The sequence below is a fragment of the Gigantopelta aegis genome, chromosome 14, assembly GCF_016097555.1.
Source record: "Gigantopelta aegis isolate Gae_Host chromosome 14, Gae_host_genome, whole genome shotgun sequence".
Classification (NCBI taxonomy): Eukaryota; Metazoa; Mollusca; class Gastropoda; order Neomphalida; family Peltospiridae; genus Gigantopelta; species Gigantopelta aegis.
This window is the reverse complement of record NC_054712.1, coordinates 50,487,744-50,507,344: the sequence shown is the minus strand read 5'-3', so window position 1 is coordinate 50,507,344 and position 19,601 is coordinate 50,487,744. Positions and strand designations below refer to the sequence as shown.

General features: G+C 31.6%; 2 protein-coding genes across 6 annotated transcripts in view; one reads left to right on the top strand and one right to left on the bottom strand.

Annotated features, from left to right (window-relative positions):
* Nucleotides 1-500: 500 nt before the first annotated feature.
* Nucleotides 501-11,492, top strand: LOC121387976 (tRNA-specific adenosine deaminase 1-like). 2 transcript variants are annotated; one of them, XM_041519162.1, is made up of 10 exons: nucleotides 501-523; nucleotides 1,424-1,578; nucleotides 2,666-2,743; nucleotides 3,107-3,161; nucleotides 3,565-3,701; nucleotides 4,555-5,395; nucleotides 8,242-8,426; nucleotides 9,681-9,777; nucleotides 10,131-10,217; nucleotides 11,169-11,492. In XM_041519162.1, the coding sequence occupies exons 2-10, from the start codon at nucleotides 1,428-1,430 to the stop codon at nucleotides 11,314-11,316; spliced, it is 1,779 nt and encodes a 592-aa protein (XP_041375096.1). In that variant the 5' UTR covers nucleotides 501-523; nucleotides 1,424-1,427; the 3' UTR covers nucleotides 11,317-11,492. The 2 variants fall into 2 exon arrangements, with proteins under 2 accessions (XP_041375096.1, XP_041375095.1); XM_041519161.1 differs by having other exon boundaries at nucleotides 506-516.
* Nucleotides 11,493-12,239: 747 nt separating this feature from the next.
* LOC121388545 (FH1/FH2 domain-containing protein 3-like) overlaps nucleotides 12,240-19,601 on the bottom strand; it is a 140,643-nt gene continuing 133,281 nt past the window's right edge. For all 4 annotated transcript variants that reach the window (XM_041519924.1, XM_041519922.1, XM_041519923.1 and 1 more), the window contains one exon: nucleotides 12,240-19,484. Coding sequence is in view for 3 of the 4 variants with exons in the window: in XM_041519922.1 (XP_041375856.1) it covers nucleotides 19,411-19,484 (74 nt within the window). In the remaining variant the exon portion in view is untranslated. The remainder of the gene's footprint in view (nucleotides 19,485-19,601) is intronic.

Genomic DNA, 19,601 nt, shown 5'->3' with positions numbered 1-19,601 from the left:
GTCTACAGGATGGTAGGTACTGGGTTCGGATCCCAGTCGAGGCATGGGATTTTTAATCCAGATACCGACTCCAGACCCTGAGTGAGTTCTCCGCAAGGCTCAGTGGGTAGGTGTAAACCACTTGCACCGACCAGTGATCCATAACTGGTTCAACAAAGGCCATGGTTTGTGCTATCCTGTCTGTGGGAAGCGCAAATAAAAGATCCCTTGCTGCTAATCGGAAGAGTAGCCCATGTAGTGGCGACAGCGGGTTTCCTCTCAAAATATGTGTGGTCCTTTAACCATATGTCTGACGCCATATAACCGTAAATAAAATGTGTTGAGTGCGTCGTTAAATAAAACACTTCTTTCTTTCTTTCCATCAAAACAGAGCTGCAAGTCGACTTCTTTGCCATGTAGAGAAAACATTGCTGCGACTGCGGATTGGCAGCCAATGGAGGGAGTTCCAACGGAAGAGAAGGAAGCGTAACAAATAATAAATAAGAGACTACCGTGGGACAGTCAATGTCGAAGAAGGTTTCTTGTGTGAACAATACTTATTAGTTTTATCTTTATTATTTATAATTACTTCAAATATTCATGTTTTGTTAATAGTATTTTGCTGATGTTATATGTGTATTTATTTGTTTTTAAATTTTGTAGTAATAATGAGATGGCACGCCAATTCTTTCCATTATTATTTTTAGTTTCAGATGAGATGAGTGGAATTTTGTAATCTCAGATTTGCATATCTGGCATCTGGTGCTGATAACTTGCATCTAGTACGATCTAAAGTCCGAACCAAATTGTTAACAACTACAATAAATTACTCTCTTACCGTTCAGTACCGTTTGATTTCTCCCAAATTTTGTCCAAACACAAATCGTGAAAAAAACACATTATAGTGACACAGATTCCACATACGAGATTGTAACAATGTCACTGATATCAACTTCGCTGAGGGGTATATCGATATGATGTAATCTAACAATGTCATAACATCTGCTAAGGTATAATAACGCACTCATCATGATGTCAAATTAATATTATGTCACATACTTTGGAGGCTTCCACCCCTCATGAAGAGTATTCCATAAATAAGGAAAATGGCAGACTGCAGAAAACTGCATGTATTTTGCCCTGTGCGATCTCAGCAAGGTCGATATCGGTGACATTGTTACAGTCTCGTATGTGAAATCGGTGTCACTGTAATTATTTTTTCATGATTTGTGTCTGGACAAAATTTTGGGGAAATCGAATGGTAATTAAAGGTAGGAGAGTAATTTATCATAGTTGTTAACAATTTGATGATGACCGCATGGAAAATCATCACATTTTGTTGTTTCGTTGTGAATGGGTCATTATGCTGCTTAGTAACTAGTCATGCTTTAAATGTTTAATTGACTTTTTCATGGACAAATTCTTGTATTTTATTTGGTTTCAGGGTCATGATGTCATGGCGAGATGATGATATGTTTGCTTCGAAAGTCTCCCATTCATGTCATGAGGCTTATGAGAAATTGAAAAAAAAGGGAGGGAAGTCGGCAGCTAAGAGAGAATGGAAGCTACTGGCATGCGTGGTAGCTACTTCTAATACAGGTAAGCAATTCAAAACACATTATTTATTAGTATATTACCTATTCACAGTACAATGAAAAGTGGAAAAATGCGAAATTCCACTATATACACTGACCATATTGTTTTGTTCAGGAAACTACATCGATGTATTCCATGTATTAAAAATCTGAATAATTAGAAATGTGTATCTCAGATACGGATCAGTTTTGTTTAATGAAGGTACCGTATATCTTCACCTATAAATCAAAATTTTTTCACCATAATTTTTTTTTCTAACTTGGGGGTCGACTTATAAGAGGATAAGAAAATTTCACCTAATTTTTTTACTGTTTTGGGGTTTATTTTACAAGTTTTATTGTTGAATTATGCCCTGTATTGATATGTTAGTTTGACAAAAATTTTTTTTTATAACCTATTATTTTTTTGCATTAGACCGTTTTGGGTTATGCGAAAAGGCATACAATCTCTCGCTAACAATCACATGCTAAGACAGCAGTCCGCTTAGTTAAAATAACAGCCATCATATTAATTAATTACCCTTGAAAAAAGTTGAACTGTACAGATCAGCTCACCATTTAGCTAGAATCAGAATGATCCAGTATTATGAATCACTCTGGTTATATATGAATTTATTTCTATTTTGTGGTGTAGATGAATGTAATACATTGGTCTGCTGAGAGTACTACTGCAGAATAATACCTGTATATACAGCTTGTGAGTCAACTTTGGAATACTGTAAATGCTCCTTTAACTTGCACTTCAAAAAAAAAAAAGAGTGCATCCACCACTAAAAAACCCCAACTGTGTTCAGTTTCTTCATGCTCCTTAAAATTCAAATTGGGTGTTTGTTTTGGATTTTTGCTCATTGATTTCTGCAGTCAGCAGCAGGTCATCTCTGTAATACAACTTTTATCCGATTGTTCTGAGTTATGGCCAGATATTCTATCTTATACTGTCATACATGATAGGTTGGACCACTTCGCATTATATACTGCGGCACCATTGAACAATGTCCAGTAGTTGATAAACCAACTGGAGTTTTAGTAACCATTCTTTAGGTACTAACTTTAAACAAATATATAATAATCTTAAAATGTTTTATTTTCAGAAACTGGGTATGAAATTGACGTCATCTCTTTAGGAACCGGCTCCAAGTGTATTGGCGAATCAAAACTCAGTAAAAATGGTACAAAGATTTGGTAACATAAAATGTGTATTTTACATGTAAATTTTATATAAAGGCCCGGTAGTCATTTCTTAAAAACAACAATATTCTTCAGTATTAAATGTTTAGCATATCAATTCATTAATGTCTGAAATAGTTTAACAATAATTTTGCTATCATAATGAAATTATGCAGAAACTAATGTAAAAAAACCAAACATTAATAATTATTCCATATAATGGCAAATTAACAGTAAACTAGTAGTAATTTTTTGTGAATCAAACATGACTATGAAATCATATCCTTTTTAAAAATTGATTTTGAGTAATTGATCAAGAGTGTGTTAAATATTGTAATTTTGAAATGTGTTTCTCTGTGTTGCAGGTGATGTTATTAATGACAGTCATGCTGAAGTGATGGCAAGAAGATCGTTTCTGTGGTACGTGGACCGGCAAAATTCTCAAACTGACTGATCTGATAGCACTGTTTGATTGTTGTTGACGGGAATATTACAAGAATCACATTCCTATAAAAGGGGCCTTGTCTGCTATTAAATATAACATTTGAAGTACTCAAACACACTCTCTCTCTGTGTCTCTTGTTCTCTCTCTCTCTCTCTCTCTCTCTCTCTCTCTCTCTCTCTCTCTCTCTCTCTCAACAACAAGTATCCATTGGGTTTGAACTACACTCAAGTACAAGTAATCTATAATGCACAAGTCCAAAAATCTTGATTGAGTCGCAAGTTTCTTGTTCTTTTTACTATGGTATGTTTGGACAACAGTAAATTCTGTAAACAGCATGTATGGTGTATTGTTTTCTCAACATTTTTTCTTTTATTTCAGTTACCTATATAAGCAACTTTTGCTGGTGCATGCTGGGAATGAGAGTCGAGTACTGAATGTTGCCAGGGAAACAGATGACTGGCATTGTTCTCTGAAGGATGGAGTTGATTTCCACTTCTTCTCCAGCCATACTCCTTGTATGTAGTTGTATTTTAATCTTTTAGAAACTTTATCCATTTTGGCATATTTCTTCAACAAATAATATAATTTCATATATTACAAGATTCAAAACATTTTCATACTATTTTCCTGTTAAAAGATACTTTAAAAAAAACCCCACCTAACAATGTTATTCACAAAAGTTGTATGATTTTTTATTTTAAAATCTGATTAATTTGGTTAGGATTTGTCCCATTGATGGAATTCATTTGGAATTCATCTGCTATATCTAAGATCATAGTATTTAATGTCCTATCTGAACACATGCATACAAATAACTGTAACCAATGGGAGTAGCAAAGAGGCAGTTTCCTGAAAATTATAAAAGGCCAAAAAATGCCACTTTAGTTTAGAGGTGCCATTTCTGTCTAAATATAGAAGATAATGTTACCTAAAAACATTTAATTACTATAAAGCCAAGTATTTGCTTAGGTTGAGAGTCAGAACGTAGCCCAGTGGTAAAGCACTCACTTGATGCACAGTCGGTTTGGGATCGATCCCTGTCGGTGGGCCCATTGGGCTATTTCTCGTTCCAGCCAGTGCACCACAACTGGTATAATCAAAGGCCATGGTATATGCTATCCTGTCTGTGGGATGGTGCACATAAAAGAACCCTTGCTACTAATAGAAAAATGTAGCGGGTTTCCTCTCTAAGACTATTTAAAAATTACCAAATGTTTGACATCCAGCCGATGATTAATAAATCAATGTGCTCTAGTCGTTTCTTTAAACAAAACTAACTTTTGTTTGGGTTGGGTATGGCTCCAAGGAGAGTTGAAAACATCTTGTTATAAAGTTTTAATGTTTTTTAATATTTTAAATTTCTTGAAGGTGGAGATGCTTCGATATTTCCTAAAGATGTAACTGACTGTAAAGCAGACAACAGTCACGGGACACAAAATTTGAAAAGACACATTGCTACAGATCTGTCGTTCACTGGTGATGAAAACTCAAAGCGGTTTTGTGACAGATCAGACACATGCCATGAAGAGCATTTGCAGAGTCCTGCATCAGAATGTCAGAAAATTCTTTCTGATTCACAGACAGACATCTCTTCACGATCTAATTATAAAAGTGAAGATGGCCAAGGCAGTTTTGTTACACCATATCAGAAATCAGAACGTTCAGTAACAAAAGATGCTGAAATCTTTCTTGATCAAGGAATTTCAGATGAAAAATCACTCACAAATATTTCTTTGAAACAAGATTCTGCTTCCGAAAATTTAGACCATATTTTAGAATCTATACCTTCCTGTATTGGTAAAGGAAAATATAATTTAGTTTCTGATATTTCTGGCAATACATGCAGGGTAAACAACAAATTCCGTGTCACGGATCAAACTTCAAATTCTGGTTTAATGAATAACGTGTGCACTGTAACTGAACATAAGAGTTGTGATGGGTCACATCAAACTGCTGAAAAGATGGGAAAAAAAGATATTTACAGAACCGGAGCTAAATGTGTTGCCGGGGGAGAACAGGACCCCCGGGGGTCGGGGACGGAGTACCACACTACAGGAGTTCTGCGGATCAAGCCTGGGCGAGGGGATCGTACCATCTCCATGTCGTGTAGTGACAAGATAGCAAGGTGGAATGTACTCGGGTGTCAAGGGGCACTACTCTCTCACTTCCTGTCAAGTCCAATTTACTTCCAGTCTTTTGTTACTGGCAGGTGAAGTATTATTTAATCTTGAATTTAAAGGTGCCTCATCAAAATAATTTAACATTTGCTTTGAAATATAAACATTTTATCTTTGGCTATATATAAACAAAAAAATTATATGCAAATAATTGATTTACTCGTAGGAAAATTATATTTTATTAAAGAAGTTTTACAGGTTGACTGATGGAATTGGGCATATTTAGTTGAGTCAACCACTCGGTAACGGTATGCCAGAAGAATATTGCCGATATGTTTGCAGTCTTTGTGCAATTTATTTCTATGATAGTCATATCAATCTACCGACACAAACTGCCAATCGGTTATGTAGGAATTCTTTATGTACTAAAATTAAAAGTCGCAAACTTACAACTCACCATAACATTATTATTATTATTATTATTTTTATTTTTTATTTCACCACCAAATATACAGCATACATAAAGCAAATAATAAACATACATATAAGAGAAGCATACATAAATAATAATAAAAAACATAAAAAACTCATGTTATAATAATGGTCTCCCATTTATATATACTAGTATATATCAATATATTTCATGTGGAAAAGAAAAAAGGTATATCCCGATGATCAACTTGTAATTAGTTATAAACTAAAAACATATACAATAATATATATTTTATACAATTAATTTTGTCCAAATATTCCATTTTTCCTCAAATTTAGTTGTCCTGTTATTTATTGTAGCAATATATTTATCTATATAATAATACATGTTCAGATTGTTCTGGAATCCAGTTAATGTTAGTTTTTGACTTTTGCATTTTGACTTATATATGTATTGTTTCGCAATTAGAAGTATTAAATTGACAATATTATCTTTTTTTAGAATAATTAGGATTGCCTAAAATAATTGTTTGTGCATTTATTTGGAGTCTAATTTGAGTTTTCAAGAATATCCAGTTGATAACAGTATTCCAGAATGCTTGAACATGTTTACATAACCAAAAAAGGTGCATTAAATCTTCACTAAACGTATGACAAAATTCACATTTATCTGATTTTTTAATACCATATATAACCAAATGCTTATTTGTTGTTAAAATAAATAAAAATATCTTGTATTGACAGTAACGGAGCCCTGTGTCGGTGGTTAGCTTGATAGGGATAAGATATACATTTTCCCACCATTTGTCACAGAGGTCAATATCAAAAATATGATTCCATTTTATTTGTGCGTTTATTTTGTATTTAGATGTGTGTTCATTTATGCACTCTTTGTAGAAATTTTTACAAACGTTTGTTTTAAGAAGTTCTTTCAAACAATTAGGTATTATTGGCATTTGTAATGTTACTAATTCTGTATATATAACCAATTTATAATATTTTTTGATTGCTAAAATCAAACTGTTGTAGACTGTAAATGGCGGTATGAGGTCATATTTCATACAAAATTCATCATATGTGAGCCATCTGGTATTATTAAACAGATCTTTTAAAAACAAAATTCTTTTATTTGCCCATGTCTTGTAATAAACACATTTATTACTGATTTTAATAAAAGAGTTATACCAAATTGGTAAGTTTAGTATGTTTGTTTTATCCGTTGTAGATTCACATTTTTCTAAAAATATTGACCATATAAATAATACATTTTTCCAAAACGGATTTGTGCATACCTCTGCTTTTGCCTTGCTGTAAGCTGACTCAAAAGTTAATAGTAATTCCGCTTTAGACTGTAAACAATTACTCAATAAACAGGCAATGTCTTGGTTTAGATATACACTTTTCATCCACGATATTTTTTGAGCATTACAAAATATTTTAACATCTATTACTCTTAAGCCACCATTTTGTTAATCTCAAATTAATGTTTTTCTAGCAATTTTATCAGGCTTTTTATTCCAAATAAACTGAAAGAAATAAGTTTATAATTTTTTAAAGAAAGCATCTGTTGGGTTTGGGAGTGAAGAAAATAGATAAACAAATTTTGATAAAGCCAGACTTTGATTACAGCAATTTTTCCTAATGCTGATAAAGAACGTTTTGACCATTGTTCGAGTAACTTATTAACTTCTTTTAGCTTTCTATTATATTTTGGACACATTTTTCTGTGATCATTACGATCTTTGCCTAATCTTATTATATTTGTTTTATCAATGTTTACTTTTAGACCTGATATATTTGTAAAATATTGTAGTATTTCCATAGATGCTGTAAGGTTTTTTTTCCACCAGTCAAGTAGTAATGTTGTGTCATCGGCAAACTGTGACATTTTAAATTCATTACCACATATCTCAATTCCTTTTATATTTTTGTTGTTTCTTACCAAGATCCCAAGAAATTCATGCATTTTATAATGTTTCAGACTTGGGTTTTTTACACAGAGCATGGCACCTCAGTAGTCAAATTGTAACTGCGATTGTCTAAGTATAATTCATCCAACTAAACAATGGGTTACCTACAGTAGGTAAAAATCATGTGAATTAAATTCTGGTTACCCAAGACAGGTCTTCGCATTTCACATTAATGATTGCATCTGGTACTGTGTCGGTAAAATCAAGGAATCGAAATTCCGTTTCCCATGATTGTAATACACATTTATTGAGTATGACTATTCAACAAAAATAATATAAACAGTTTTTGATGGGTTCCCATGATCACAAGGCACAGAACTGAAAAAGCATTTCCCGTAGTTTGAAATCCTATGGCCTGTAAGATTTTGAAATTGAGTTCCCTGTCACCATGGTTTTAGACTGCAACCAGCCAGAGCAGTTAAAACAAATTGCTTATGTTGCAGTAAGCAATATTTTAAAAACGTGTTTAATGTACGCCTACCCACTGTTACCTATATACGCTGGTTCTTGTCATATTTTCTTTGTATTGCATTTAGATGCCCATACAGTGAAAGTGCGATGAGGCGTGCTATCATAGACAGAATCTGTATGGTTCAGCAACTTCCATCTAGATACCAAGTCAACAGGCCACTCCTACTGCAGTCTGATTGGTTGTTTGATGATGGGAAAGAGGCTGTAGAGAAATATAATGCAGGACAGAAATCTCCTCCATCATCCACTGGTAAGAAATAACGTTGCAGGTAGAAGTGTGATAAATTGAATTCTTTATTGTACAAGTAGAAAGTTTACTTTAGGAAACAAAATGTTAATTCAGTATTAGCCAGTTAGGACTTTTCTGTGGAATGAATTATGGGTAGATTGATTGTGCAGATCTAAAGGTTACAGCGGACTAGCTCTGCATGAGCAAACAATTTCGCCAAATTGTCTATTAAACTTCAAAAATTGCAGAAATTAAGATATTTTCTAACAAAACATCAATTATTACATGAAAGTATTTCACCAAATTGTCTATTAAACTTTAAAAATTGCAGAAATTAAGATATTTTCTAACAAAACATCAATTATTACATGAAAGTATTTCACCAAATGAAATTTGCAATTGTCGAATTTGGCGAGTGCCAGAGCTAGCCCTGGTTACGGTCACTAATACTAAACTAAGAACAAATTGTTTTCGTAGTAGGTTTTGTTCCAACAAAAATAGAATTTTTTTTTTCGTATGTTAAGTCTCGGCCATTGATATGAGTGTATTTTAGATTGTTATGATAAAAATGTGTATTGGATTGGTTTTACGTCAAAGATAAAAGGTTTAATCCATTAAAGCTCAAACTTACTATAGTAAACCAGATTAATATTTTACCATGTTTTTGTTCTTTGTGAATACATACTTAGCACATGTTGGCAACATGTAAATTTCACAAACAACTGATATTGTCTTAAGCACACTCTGAACTGAAAAATGATGGGTGAATATAAATTTTGTGACTTGAGGTTGAGTGAAAATAATGCAAAATTTATCCACATTTTTTTTTTCATTTAGAGTAATTAAAAGAAACATGGAAATACAGCATATTATTAACAATGGATTATTATTGACTTTTATAAAACTAGTTAAATTTTATTTTTAAAATATGTTTTTTGTTTGTTAATGTTTTAAGACATATTGAATCACTAGAAGTTGGGTGGGATATTGTCACCCACCCTCATCCTACAAATACATCGGTCTATGTCAGTGGTGTAGCGTGAGTGGGGCCACCGGGGCGGTCGCAAAATTCTGGACTGGTGGAAGGGACTCGGGGAGTGCTAACAGTCCACTGGTTATGGGGCGCAATACTTGCCTTGCCCCGGGCGCTGGCAACCCACGCTACGCCAGTGGTCTATGCAACTGAATTAATAAGGAAATTTTCATTAGTTTAAAACTTTTTATATTATTCATACAAACTACAAGTACTACCATACACAGTTCTGGTATTTTCAGCTATTTCCTGGTACAAGGGTTGTCTACAGCATGAAGTGTCTGTACTAGGCAGAAAGCAAGGTGTCACGCAAAAAACAATCAACAAACCGGAGGCTAGGTAATAATAAAAAAAAAAAATTTTGTAATTATTAAATAATATTAAATATCTTTAAAAAAACCCCACAAAAAACCCAAACAATCCAAACAAACACCAAGAATATAAAAAAAGCCCATTTAAAAGCGGGTTGATTCCTGACCTTACGGTTATGCCTTGAGTAAAAAATATGAAAGGCAGTATTAGGGCTATTGAGTTTAGAGATCCAGTGTACATATTTATACAGCCAACAACAATTGTCTTTCTGATTATTTCCACTTTAAACACATACAAGCATCAGTTATCTTGTTTAATGTGTGAATTATAATAATCAGTGTAGTATTATGTATTTAAAATATTTTACAATTATTTTTCAGATGTCGTGTATGTAGTGCTGAACTTTTAAAGAAATTTGTCCAGGTTCTGGAAAAACTAGAAAGCACAAAAAGACCAGTGTGTTTTAGGTATATACAGACTTCAGTTTAAAATGTTTTATAATTTATGAAAGCTATTTTAAGGTTTATCAACACAATAGTCTTCTTCTTTTTTTTTTTAAATAATTAATAAATTGTAAACATATTTTGTACTTGGACAAATCTAAAAACAAAGATGTACATCATGTTTTATTTACCAACACATGTAACATTCAATATTACCACTGTCAAAGTAAAAGAACAACAATCAGTTTGTAGAAGTTTCTGTATGTAAGAGTTAAAGTTTGTTTTGTTTAACAACACCACTAGAGCACACTGATTTATTAATCATCGGCTGTTGGATGTTAAACATTTGGTAATTCCAACATATAGTGTAAGAGGAAACGTGCTACATTTTTCTATGTCCCACAGTCAGGATAGCACATACCACGGCCTTTGATATATCAGTCATGGTTCACTGGCTAGAACAAGAAATAGCCTAATGGGCCCACCTAGACCAACTGTGCATCAAGTGATTGCTTTATCATTGGGGTACTTCTGTATGAGAGAGTGCTAAACAGCAACATCTTGAAAGTGTTTAAACATTAATAAAACCAAGGCACTTTGGTAGCCTCTATAAAGCAAAATAATGTATTTGATAATTCTAATAAGATGTACATATTTAGTCTTCAAGGAAACCTCCATATTTCCATTAGCACAAGGAATCATTTTATATGCACTTTAACACAGAAATGACAGCACATATATGGCCTTTGGTATACTGTTTGTGGGAAAACTGGTTGGAATGGGAAAAACTCAATCAGAGAATGGGTTCACCAATCGGGGTTCGACCCTATGACCGTAGTACTTCAAACAAGCAATGCCAACTGAACTAGATCCGCCCTTGTTAACAATAAAACCATTTTAATGTTCAAGCTCAGTGTCTCCACACGGTAGAGTCCAAAAGATATTTTAATACAGTAGTAGACTTCTTTTTTCCAGAGATGTGTCCGATTTGTCAAATCTCACATACCATGAGTTGAAGGAGTCTGCGACAAACTACCAACATGCGTGGACGAGACTTCGGGAAGATGTGTTTAGCACATGGGTGAAGAAATCAAGAGACTTCATTCAGTTTACTGTCAAATAAAAACTGTGGAGCAATGATCTTTTGACTTTTGCCATCTTATGATTCACTCAATTATGAAAACCCTAGTTTTTAAACACTAAGGCATATTTTTCACTATTAGAGCCGTTTATGATCACTGAAATCAAACATTACTTATATTTCATTGTTTAGATTATCAATTTACGAAGTGTTTCTGGTCATCCTGGTGTTTTTAATACCACAAAATGCATTTTTCATATTTTTAAAACGCACGTGCGTCTGAGAAGTAACTGTTATGGAGTTGCGTTTTAGTTTATTTTTAAGGGTATTTCAACGTCACACACTTTTGTTTCCAAACTTGGTGTCCATTTTTTCAGGTTGAAACTAGGTGAAAATTATGCCTTAGCGTTTACAAACTAGGGTCTGTCCATTTAATATTATCATTCAATGAAATGGAAAAAATGACATCATTGTAGAAAATGGATCACAACCGAGATGAAAGAAACTGATTTCAAGATATTTTGGATAATATAAATCATGCATTTATAAGAATTGTTTTTCTTATTTTTCAAATTTATTGCTGTAAAACAATCAATAATTTAGTTGGCCGAGTCTTTTTATTGTCTAGAAGAAGAAAAATATTTTGTTTTGATCAGGGTGCACATGGCTCATGGAAATCAAGAAAATTACAAATATAATTTTTAAGGCCATGGGTTGGATCATGAAGTTCTGGGAAATAGAAATTGATTGATACTTATTTTTTCACAATAATCTTTTTAAAATTATAATGTTTGTTTTGTTTAACTGCAGTACTAAAACACATTGATTGTAAATCCTCTTCTATTTGATGTCAAACATTTGGTAATTCTGACAAAGTCTTCACAAGAAACCTGCAAAACAATTTCATTAATCACAATAGATCTTTTATACGCAAAGTTTACAACATAAAACAATCTGCAGGTTGATTTGTTTGAAAAGTTTTATTCAATCTATAAATCTGGTTTTAAGTTTGTATACCAAAATATGGCAACAATGTACACTGAGATGCTATGTTAATTTACAATGACGTTTTGTCTGTGAGACGAATTGTTGTTTTGATGTATATAATAAATAAATCACACACATCTATAAACCAGCTGATACATGAATGAGAAAACCAAACAAACACTTCCTCATGAAAGCTATGATGTCATAAAGAATGCCCCGTAATTGAATTAGTACTATTTGTTATAAATGAATATTAAACCAGTAATTAGTCAATAATTCAGCGAGTTTCTTTCCAAAACAAAAATGTGTTTTTGAGTGTAGTGTCAAGCTATCGGATTCTAAATTCAGTTGATTGAATATTTCTAAATCAAACTGATTCAACACTAAATCAAACAAACTGATTCAAAAATTCTAAATCAAACAGATTCCACATTTTCAGTCGAACTGATTCTACATTTGAAATCAAACCAATTCAACATTCTAAATGACACTGATTCAAAACTGATTCAGCTATCTGAAATAACTGATTCAATAGCCGAAAACAAATTGATTGAACATTTTAAACCAAGCTGATTAAAAATTCCAAATCAAACTGATTCAGCATTCTAAATCAAACTGGTTTATCATTAAGAAAAAAAACATTATTAAACCAAGGTCTGATGTGTGATACCCTGTCTAAAATATGGTGTGTGAATTAAAGTGGATGTAATTTACTAGTACCGGTAGTTGTCAAATGGGGCAATAACTGAATGAAATAATGCAAAGTAATACTTTGGTCATAGCATTTTGTTTATAGTAACTTTAACTGAAATAAGAAATAGCCTACACAAAGAAGACTAACAATTTTGTAACTGAATCTTAAGGGGTTCATTCTTATAAACAGTAATCTCGGTCATCAAGTAATACTTTCCTCTGCATACATATATTATATATCATACTGGCGTAGTATGAAACAAATATATATTTATTCTAACACAGATAATGAATAAATGAGGGGTTATCAGATCTCATTTTAAATGAAATTATTAAAAATATTTTAATAGAACCTAATCGAGATAAAATGGATTACAGAACTGGAAAATTTGTCAGTAGTCTAATACAGTCATGTAGTTTAAGTTTTAAAGTTTTCGTTTAAATATGTGACAGGTATATTAGTGTCAAGAAAGATAACTCTGCCAGTGTTTGTTTGGGTTTTTTTTTCTTCTGGTTTTTCTTTTTTTGGTCTGATAACCTCTTACTGATTCAGTCAGTTTCTGAACAAAGACACATACATGTGTATATATATGATTAACAGGACAAACAAAACTACTTTTACAAACTCGGATTAATATTAGTTATTAATGAGATCAAGTGACGAGCCAACAGGACTAGGTCTTGTGGTTGAAGGTCAAGGACATCTACACATGTACATGTAGTTGTATTCTTGGCCAGACTCGGTTTACAGTTTCTGTTGTTGGGAGACAAAAACCTTATGTGTAAACCACCAAATATACATTTAACTTATTATTGCTAGATTGTTTTAAAGCTTCAAAATATGTTAATGAATTGTCATAAATTTAATCATATAAATTTAATTTAATGCCTCTAAAAGGAATCTAAATATAGTTAACTTGAAAATGAAAAAATTAAATGCTGAGGAATGACCCACTGTTTTGTCATTGTAACACAAATTCATTTAGGCACATACTTTGTGTAAGGCACATAAATTCAGTGAGAAATTAATGTCAATTAATAATTTTTTTAAATTTAGTTTCTTTATTATAGTGTACAAATTAATATTCCTTAGTGCAATACTGTAATATAAAGTCAGACTGAATAAGCAAAGATGGTGCTAACAAAATAATTATGTTAACAATTAAATATTACAACCAATAAATTGACAACAAAATAAATTAATAAGCAACCAATCACTTGTCATTTAATTAACTGGCCAATCACATGACTAATAACTGGCCAATCATATCACTAATAACTGACCAATCACAGGCACTTCTGCAGCAGTATTCCACACATATTTGTTTGCTCTGGTGGAAATATATTAACTATACAAAGATGTTTCTTTAAGGCATGTTCTCACACTGCAACTTTTATTAACAATTTGTAGCTACAATTATCTTGCCAGTTCTATCCACAGTGATCAAAAGGGCCAAAGCTCTTCATTTCAGCTTCAATATTAATTTTTTTTTTTTTTTTTTTTTTTAAACAATTTTGTAGCGGTCAAATGCTGCAAGAGATTACTTAATTGAAAATAATAATTTCTTTTCCTATGACTATTTTCTCCTGACAAATAAATTTTCACAATACATACATGTATTATTACCAAAAGCTGAAATGTGAGAACAAACATTTAACAACAAATTATTTAGGCCATAATGAAATAAATGCTATATTTTCATCCAAATTGCTTTCAAAAACTGGCAGGAGTGAAATTTTATTTTTAATCTCATTTTTCCCCCCAGGATATTGGAAATACCACATGACGAGCAAAACATTTGTTATTTTTTTCCCAATATAAAAATAAATTAGGTGCAGGCCGTTTTATCCTTCAGAACAGGCAGGAATGAAAATCTAGTATTAATTTATTAAAGCCTTATTGACATGTACAGTTTCAACAAAATATAAATCTCCACTTCTGTCATTTGACTTGTGTATAGTTTTTCAAGCTAAAATGAAAGTGTTTCCTTGATTGTCCTTAAGTTAAATCTTAGTACATACATTCAAAATGATTGGTAATAGAAAACTTGTGACATACAAAATTTATCTCACTTGGGACATAAACTTGATATTTATCAAATGGATGCTTGTTAACAGAGACTATCCTGAGTTTGCTGTCATTGTAACATGTTTCCAATTAAAAGACCTTTCTAAATGACTAAAATTACATATAAAATATTTGTTTAGAATTTTATTCAGTATCTATATATTCAATGTGTTTCTGGTTGTCCTAATATTCCTAATTGCTCAAAATGAATTTTACCTCACAATAATTTCATTTGTATGAAAAAATATATATAGTATATGTATTAGTACATAACATGAACTTGAAGCTATTACAAACATTAGGCTGTTCAAAAACACAAAGAACACACATGTACTGACATGGCTCTGTTAATCGGTAATATCTCCATGACAGCTAATTCTCTTTAATACACTATTGTTAATGGACTACACTTTATTACCCATATTGATACATGTCAAGTGATAGTCCCACTAGAACACCAAGTGGGATGTCTCATGATGATGTCATCGATTGGCGCACTACAACCGTATAGGAACATCAACCAAACAAGTTGAGTGATATAAATTAAGATTGATTATGGGTATTATATAGGATATAAAACTCGCTACCATTTCATATCATGTTTATGTCCCTCGTGAAATAATTTGCATTATCACTCGCTAAAACTTGTGACAACTGAAAATTATTTCACTCGGAACATAAACATGATATGAAATGGAAGCTTGTTTAATATCCTATAAATATAATACTATAATAATATAAGTCTAATACCTTACATCTTGTGTCATAGGTTTTGGATTCCTATTTCATACCACTAGTGTTTTACCTAATTAGAACTATACACAAACCAAACAAAATAGGTTGTAAAAGAAATATTTTATCACAGTACTGTACATGTCACAAGACTACTAAAGCAAACTCGCCAATATTGCAGCATTCAACATGAGCACCAGTGAAAGCATTTTGAATGCTTTTGTGACTTTAAACTATCATGTTCACTGTAATGGCTAAGCCAAGCTACAAACGTACATGGACATAAATAAAAATAATAAAAATAAACAACTTGTAAGAATTATAAACAAAATTCTATACAAAAATACATTCAAGTAGCTATGTAATATATTACTAATTAGTTATCTGTCTTGCAATTCATTTTTTGCACAAATATTAAAAAAACACAATTAAATTTAAACAATAAATTTAAAAAAAGATATGAATAGAACGTTTTAAAACAGATTAATTTTAGAATTCTACATAACAGAGTTTATTTTATATTAATCTAGTTGTAGAAAACACAAGAAAACTTGGTATGAAAATTCTGTCATTTTAATTTGTTCGAGCAAGAAGATTTTTATAAATGTAAACAGTTGTAATAAAAATGATTCCTATATGATGACTAGATTGTTATGAACATGGCTGTGTACACAAACCAGAAACTTTGGTACGTAAATTCCAGTCAGAAGTATACTCACACTGAACTAAAAACATCCACCTACAGTCTGTGAAATCTGTATTTATAAACTAAAAGACTGCGGATATCCAGGCTCTGTGAACCATAATCAGCAAACGCTATAATAATGGTGACATTTATAGTCTGGTTCGATTGGGAAAAAAAGTTTAGAATTAAAAAAATAATAATGAATGCATGAGACATTGGGATGATTTTATGAAGCCTGGTGTTGTTGGTTTTTTGGGGGGTTTTTTAAATGTAGGTGTCTAAACATTGTAAATTTATTCCAGTGAGATCTGTTCTATGCCACTTTTGATTTAGTAAACTAGCCAGGAAGTGGCAGTCCTCTGTGGCAGTGCAGGAAGGCTGTAGTTTCCAGTAAAGGATCTCCATTGTGCAGAGATACAGTCGTTATTGCGGATAACAGTTCTGTCATTTAGATTTAAGCATTATAAAGTTGCATGTAATTATAAAAATCAAAAACGGGCTTCGTAAATTTGGCCTAGTTAGTCTTGTTCTTTTCTGGGACATCTTATGTGTTAAACTTTTTTACATGCCACTGTTGGTGTCATGGAGGTACCAAATAAGGATTAGTACTAAGAGTATGAAATGCGGATTGTCGGACGTATTCAAATATACATGTATCGAATTATACAAAATTTGAATTTTTTGAAAGTACACTATAATTCACCTCCCCATCCCTTAATTTCAGATATAACTGAACCACTCACAAGGCCAAACAATGATAAAACCTTAAACAAAACCTGCGAACAGTTTCATATAAAAATATATATTTTTTTTTTTTTGTGATTTGAATATTTTTTAGTCTTTCTGTGTTATAATAAATACATTTTTTGGCATCTAGTATTGCTTAATGGGTGTTTTTTTTCTGTTTCTGTCTTTAAATTTTGCTTGTACAATGTATCAGCTATATTATAATAAAAAAATTCAATGGATTTTGTTTTAATTTTTATTTAAAACAAATTGTTTTTCTCTTTATCTTTATTTATGAATTTTGCTTGTATCAGTTATGTTATTAAAAGAAAATTCAATAGATTTTGTTTTAATTTTTATAAGAAAAAAATAAAAATTTTCATTACCCTGTTCAACATTTTGAAACATCTTTTCTTTTGTCTTTTTTCAACTTTTTAAATATTAACTTTGTGAGTAGTTTTTATTATTCATCGTCAATATCATTGTTGTTTAGGGTTTTTTTTCATCTTTTTAAAAATATATATTGCACTCACCTATTTACAAAATTTATATTAATTATTTTCAGCATCTCTTCCCCATCCCCTTCCCTCTATTTAATATATGTCACATTGGTCCTTTGTATTAAAAACATCTTCAAACTTTTAGCTAAAAGTATCATGCACCATGAACATATTTCATATCAGTGAATCATGCCATTAATTTATTTGCCATGCCAGTAATTTGTAATTCAAATCTGAGTATTTTTACTTACAAAACAGGGCCACGTTCCATGAAGTGATCTTAGAACTAAGATCACCTTAGGAGCATATCTACTTATACACTTATATTGATCTTAGCGCTATAACAGCTTTGTGGAACAGGGCCCAAATCAACATGGCAAGGAAATAAAAGAAGAAAATAATGAAAGTTAAACTGTCAAAGACTAACTGGTTTACTTTGAATAGTGTAGACAATATGGCGATAACATTTATCTTCCTTTTTTTTATTAAAGAAAGTCGAACACGTTAAAGTTTACCATGTTAGAATGTGTTCAATCAATCAGTACAAGGAAAATGTCAAAATATCTTTGAGGAAAATGAACGGTTGAAGTGGATTTCACTAAAAGAGAACACAATAACTGTATTATTTTACAAATTGTTCACAACTAACCACTTGAAGGTAATAAATATATCACAATAAATGACAGATACCATATTACATCTAAAGGGTGATAAATATCACAAGTATTAAAGTGATAAACATAATATCACAACCAAAGGGGTGATAAAAATCATATCACCAGTAAAGTGAAACATGTATCACAACCAAAATGGTGATACAATATCATTCTCCTACATCATTATTAACCACAATACTGCTAGAATCGGTTGGATATTTTTTTTATTTATAGAATGTTTTTAAACAACCGTTTGGTATTCTGAACTTGAGATATGTGCATGGTGCATGATTCAGAACAAAGAAACCATTGATACATGAACAGATTCAACAACAAAATATTTAAAAAAATGAAATGTCATAGGTTTTGTATAATCTACCATAATCTACAAAAATAACAAAAAATATAAACAATAGGTAACATTCTATAATGCAAGAAAAACATAATGCAGGAGCAACTTCAGAGACGAATATCACAGACAAAAAAAACAAAAAAGCTGACAAAGAGTAAAATCTTTTATCCACTCTACATAAGAGGACTTGATACGAGTCATAAATTGTTCGTTTTAATTTTTTTTTCAAATTCATTTGTTAGAATGAGTAACAAAAAAAGTATTATCTGTATCACACGTTTGTCTTTTTCCATGACGACTATATTTCAATCGCTGTCAACTGGAACATAGAGACTTGAAAAAGATAAATAAAACCTAACTACAGTATTAAGACCATGTTACTGATGAGCTGAGAATTATTAATGTATGCTACAACACAATGGATGATTAGAACAAATGGTATATATATGACAACATGGACAATGTCCACAGAATATGCTAAAATAATTTGTTATGAGTTTTATATGAACAATGTAACAGAAAAAAAAAAAAAAAAAAAACAGAAATGGCTGGTTATCATTGTTTTATTTTTTTATAACATTTGTAGCTAAAAAAATAAAGATGCACCTGAAAACTTCAAAATCCTTTTCCAGTATCCAGTTTGTATTTTTAATCTTCCAGACTGTAAGAATTGTGGGACACTGTACCCTGAGTGAAAGACGAAGGCAGGGAGACATGACACGTAGGCTATGATGACATCATACATGGTCACCTGCACCAATCACTGTTTCAAGTTCGTTAAGGTCAAGGCCACCTTTTAGTGTTCTCCGCACTGAAAAATTATTTTAAAATATATGAATTTCAATTTTATCAGAACAAATTCATACACACATAAAAAACCAAAATATTCAGTCTATTTATTAAATTAAATATACACTGAAAAAGGATA

Excerpts from the sequence above, each read along its gene's own strand:
- LOC121387976 (XM_041519162.1), top strand. The coding sequence starts at position 1,428 with ATGATGTCATGGCGAGATGATGATATGTTTGCTTCGAAAGTCTCCCAT. Across the intron at positions 8,427-9,680 it reads ATCTCCTCCATCATCCACTG|CTATTTCCTGGTACAAGGGT; the intron begins GTAAGAAATAAC and ends TGGTATTTTCAG. Across the intron at positions 10,218-11,168 it reads AAAAGACCAGTGTGTTTTAG|AGATGTGTCCGATTTGTCAA; the intron begins GTATATACAGAC and ends TCTTTTTTCCAG.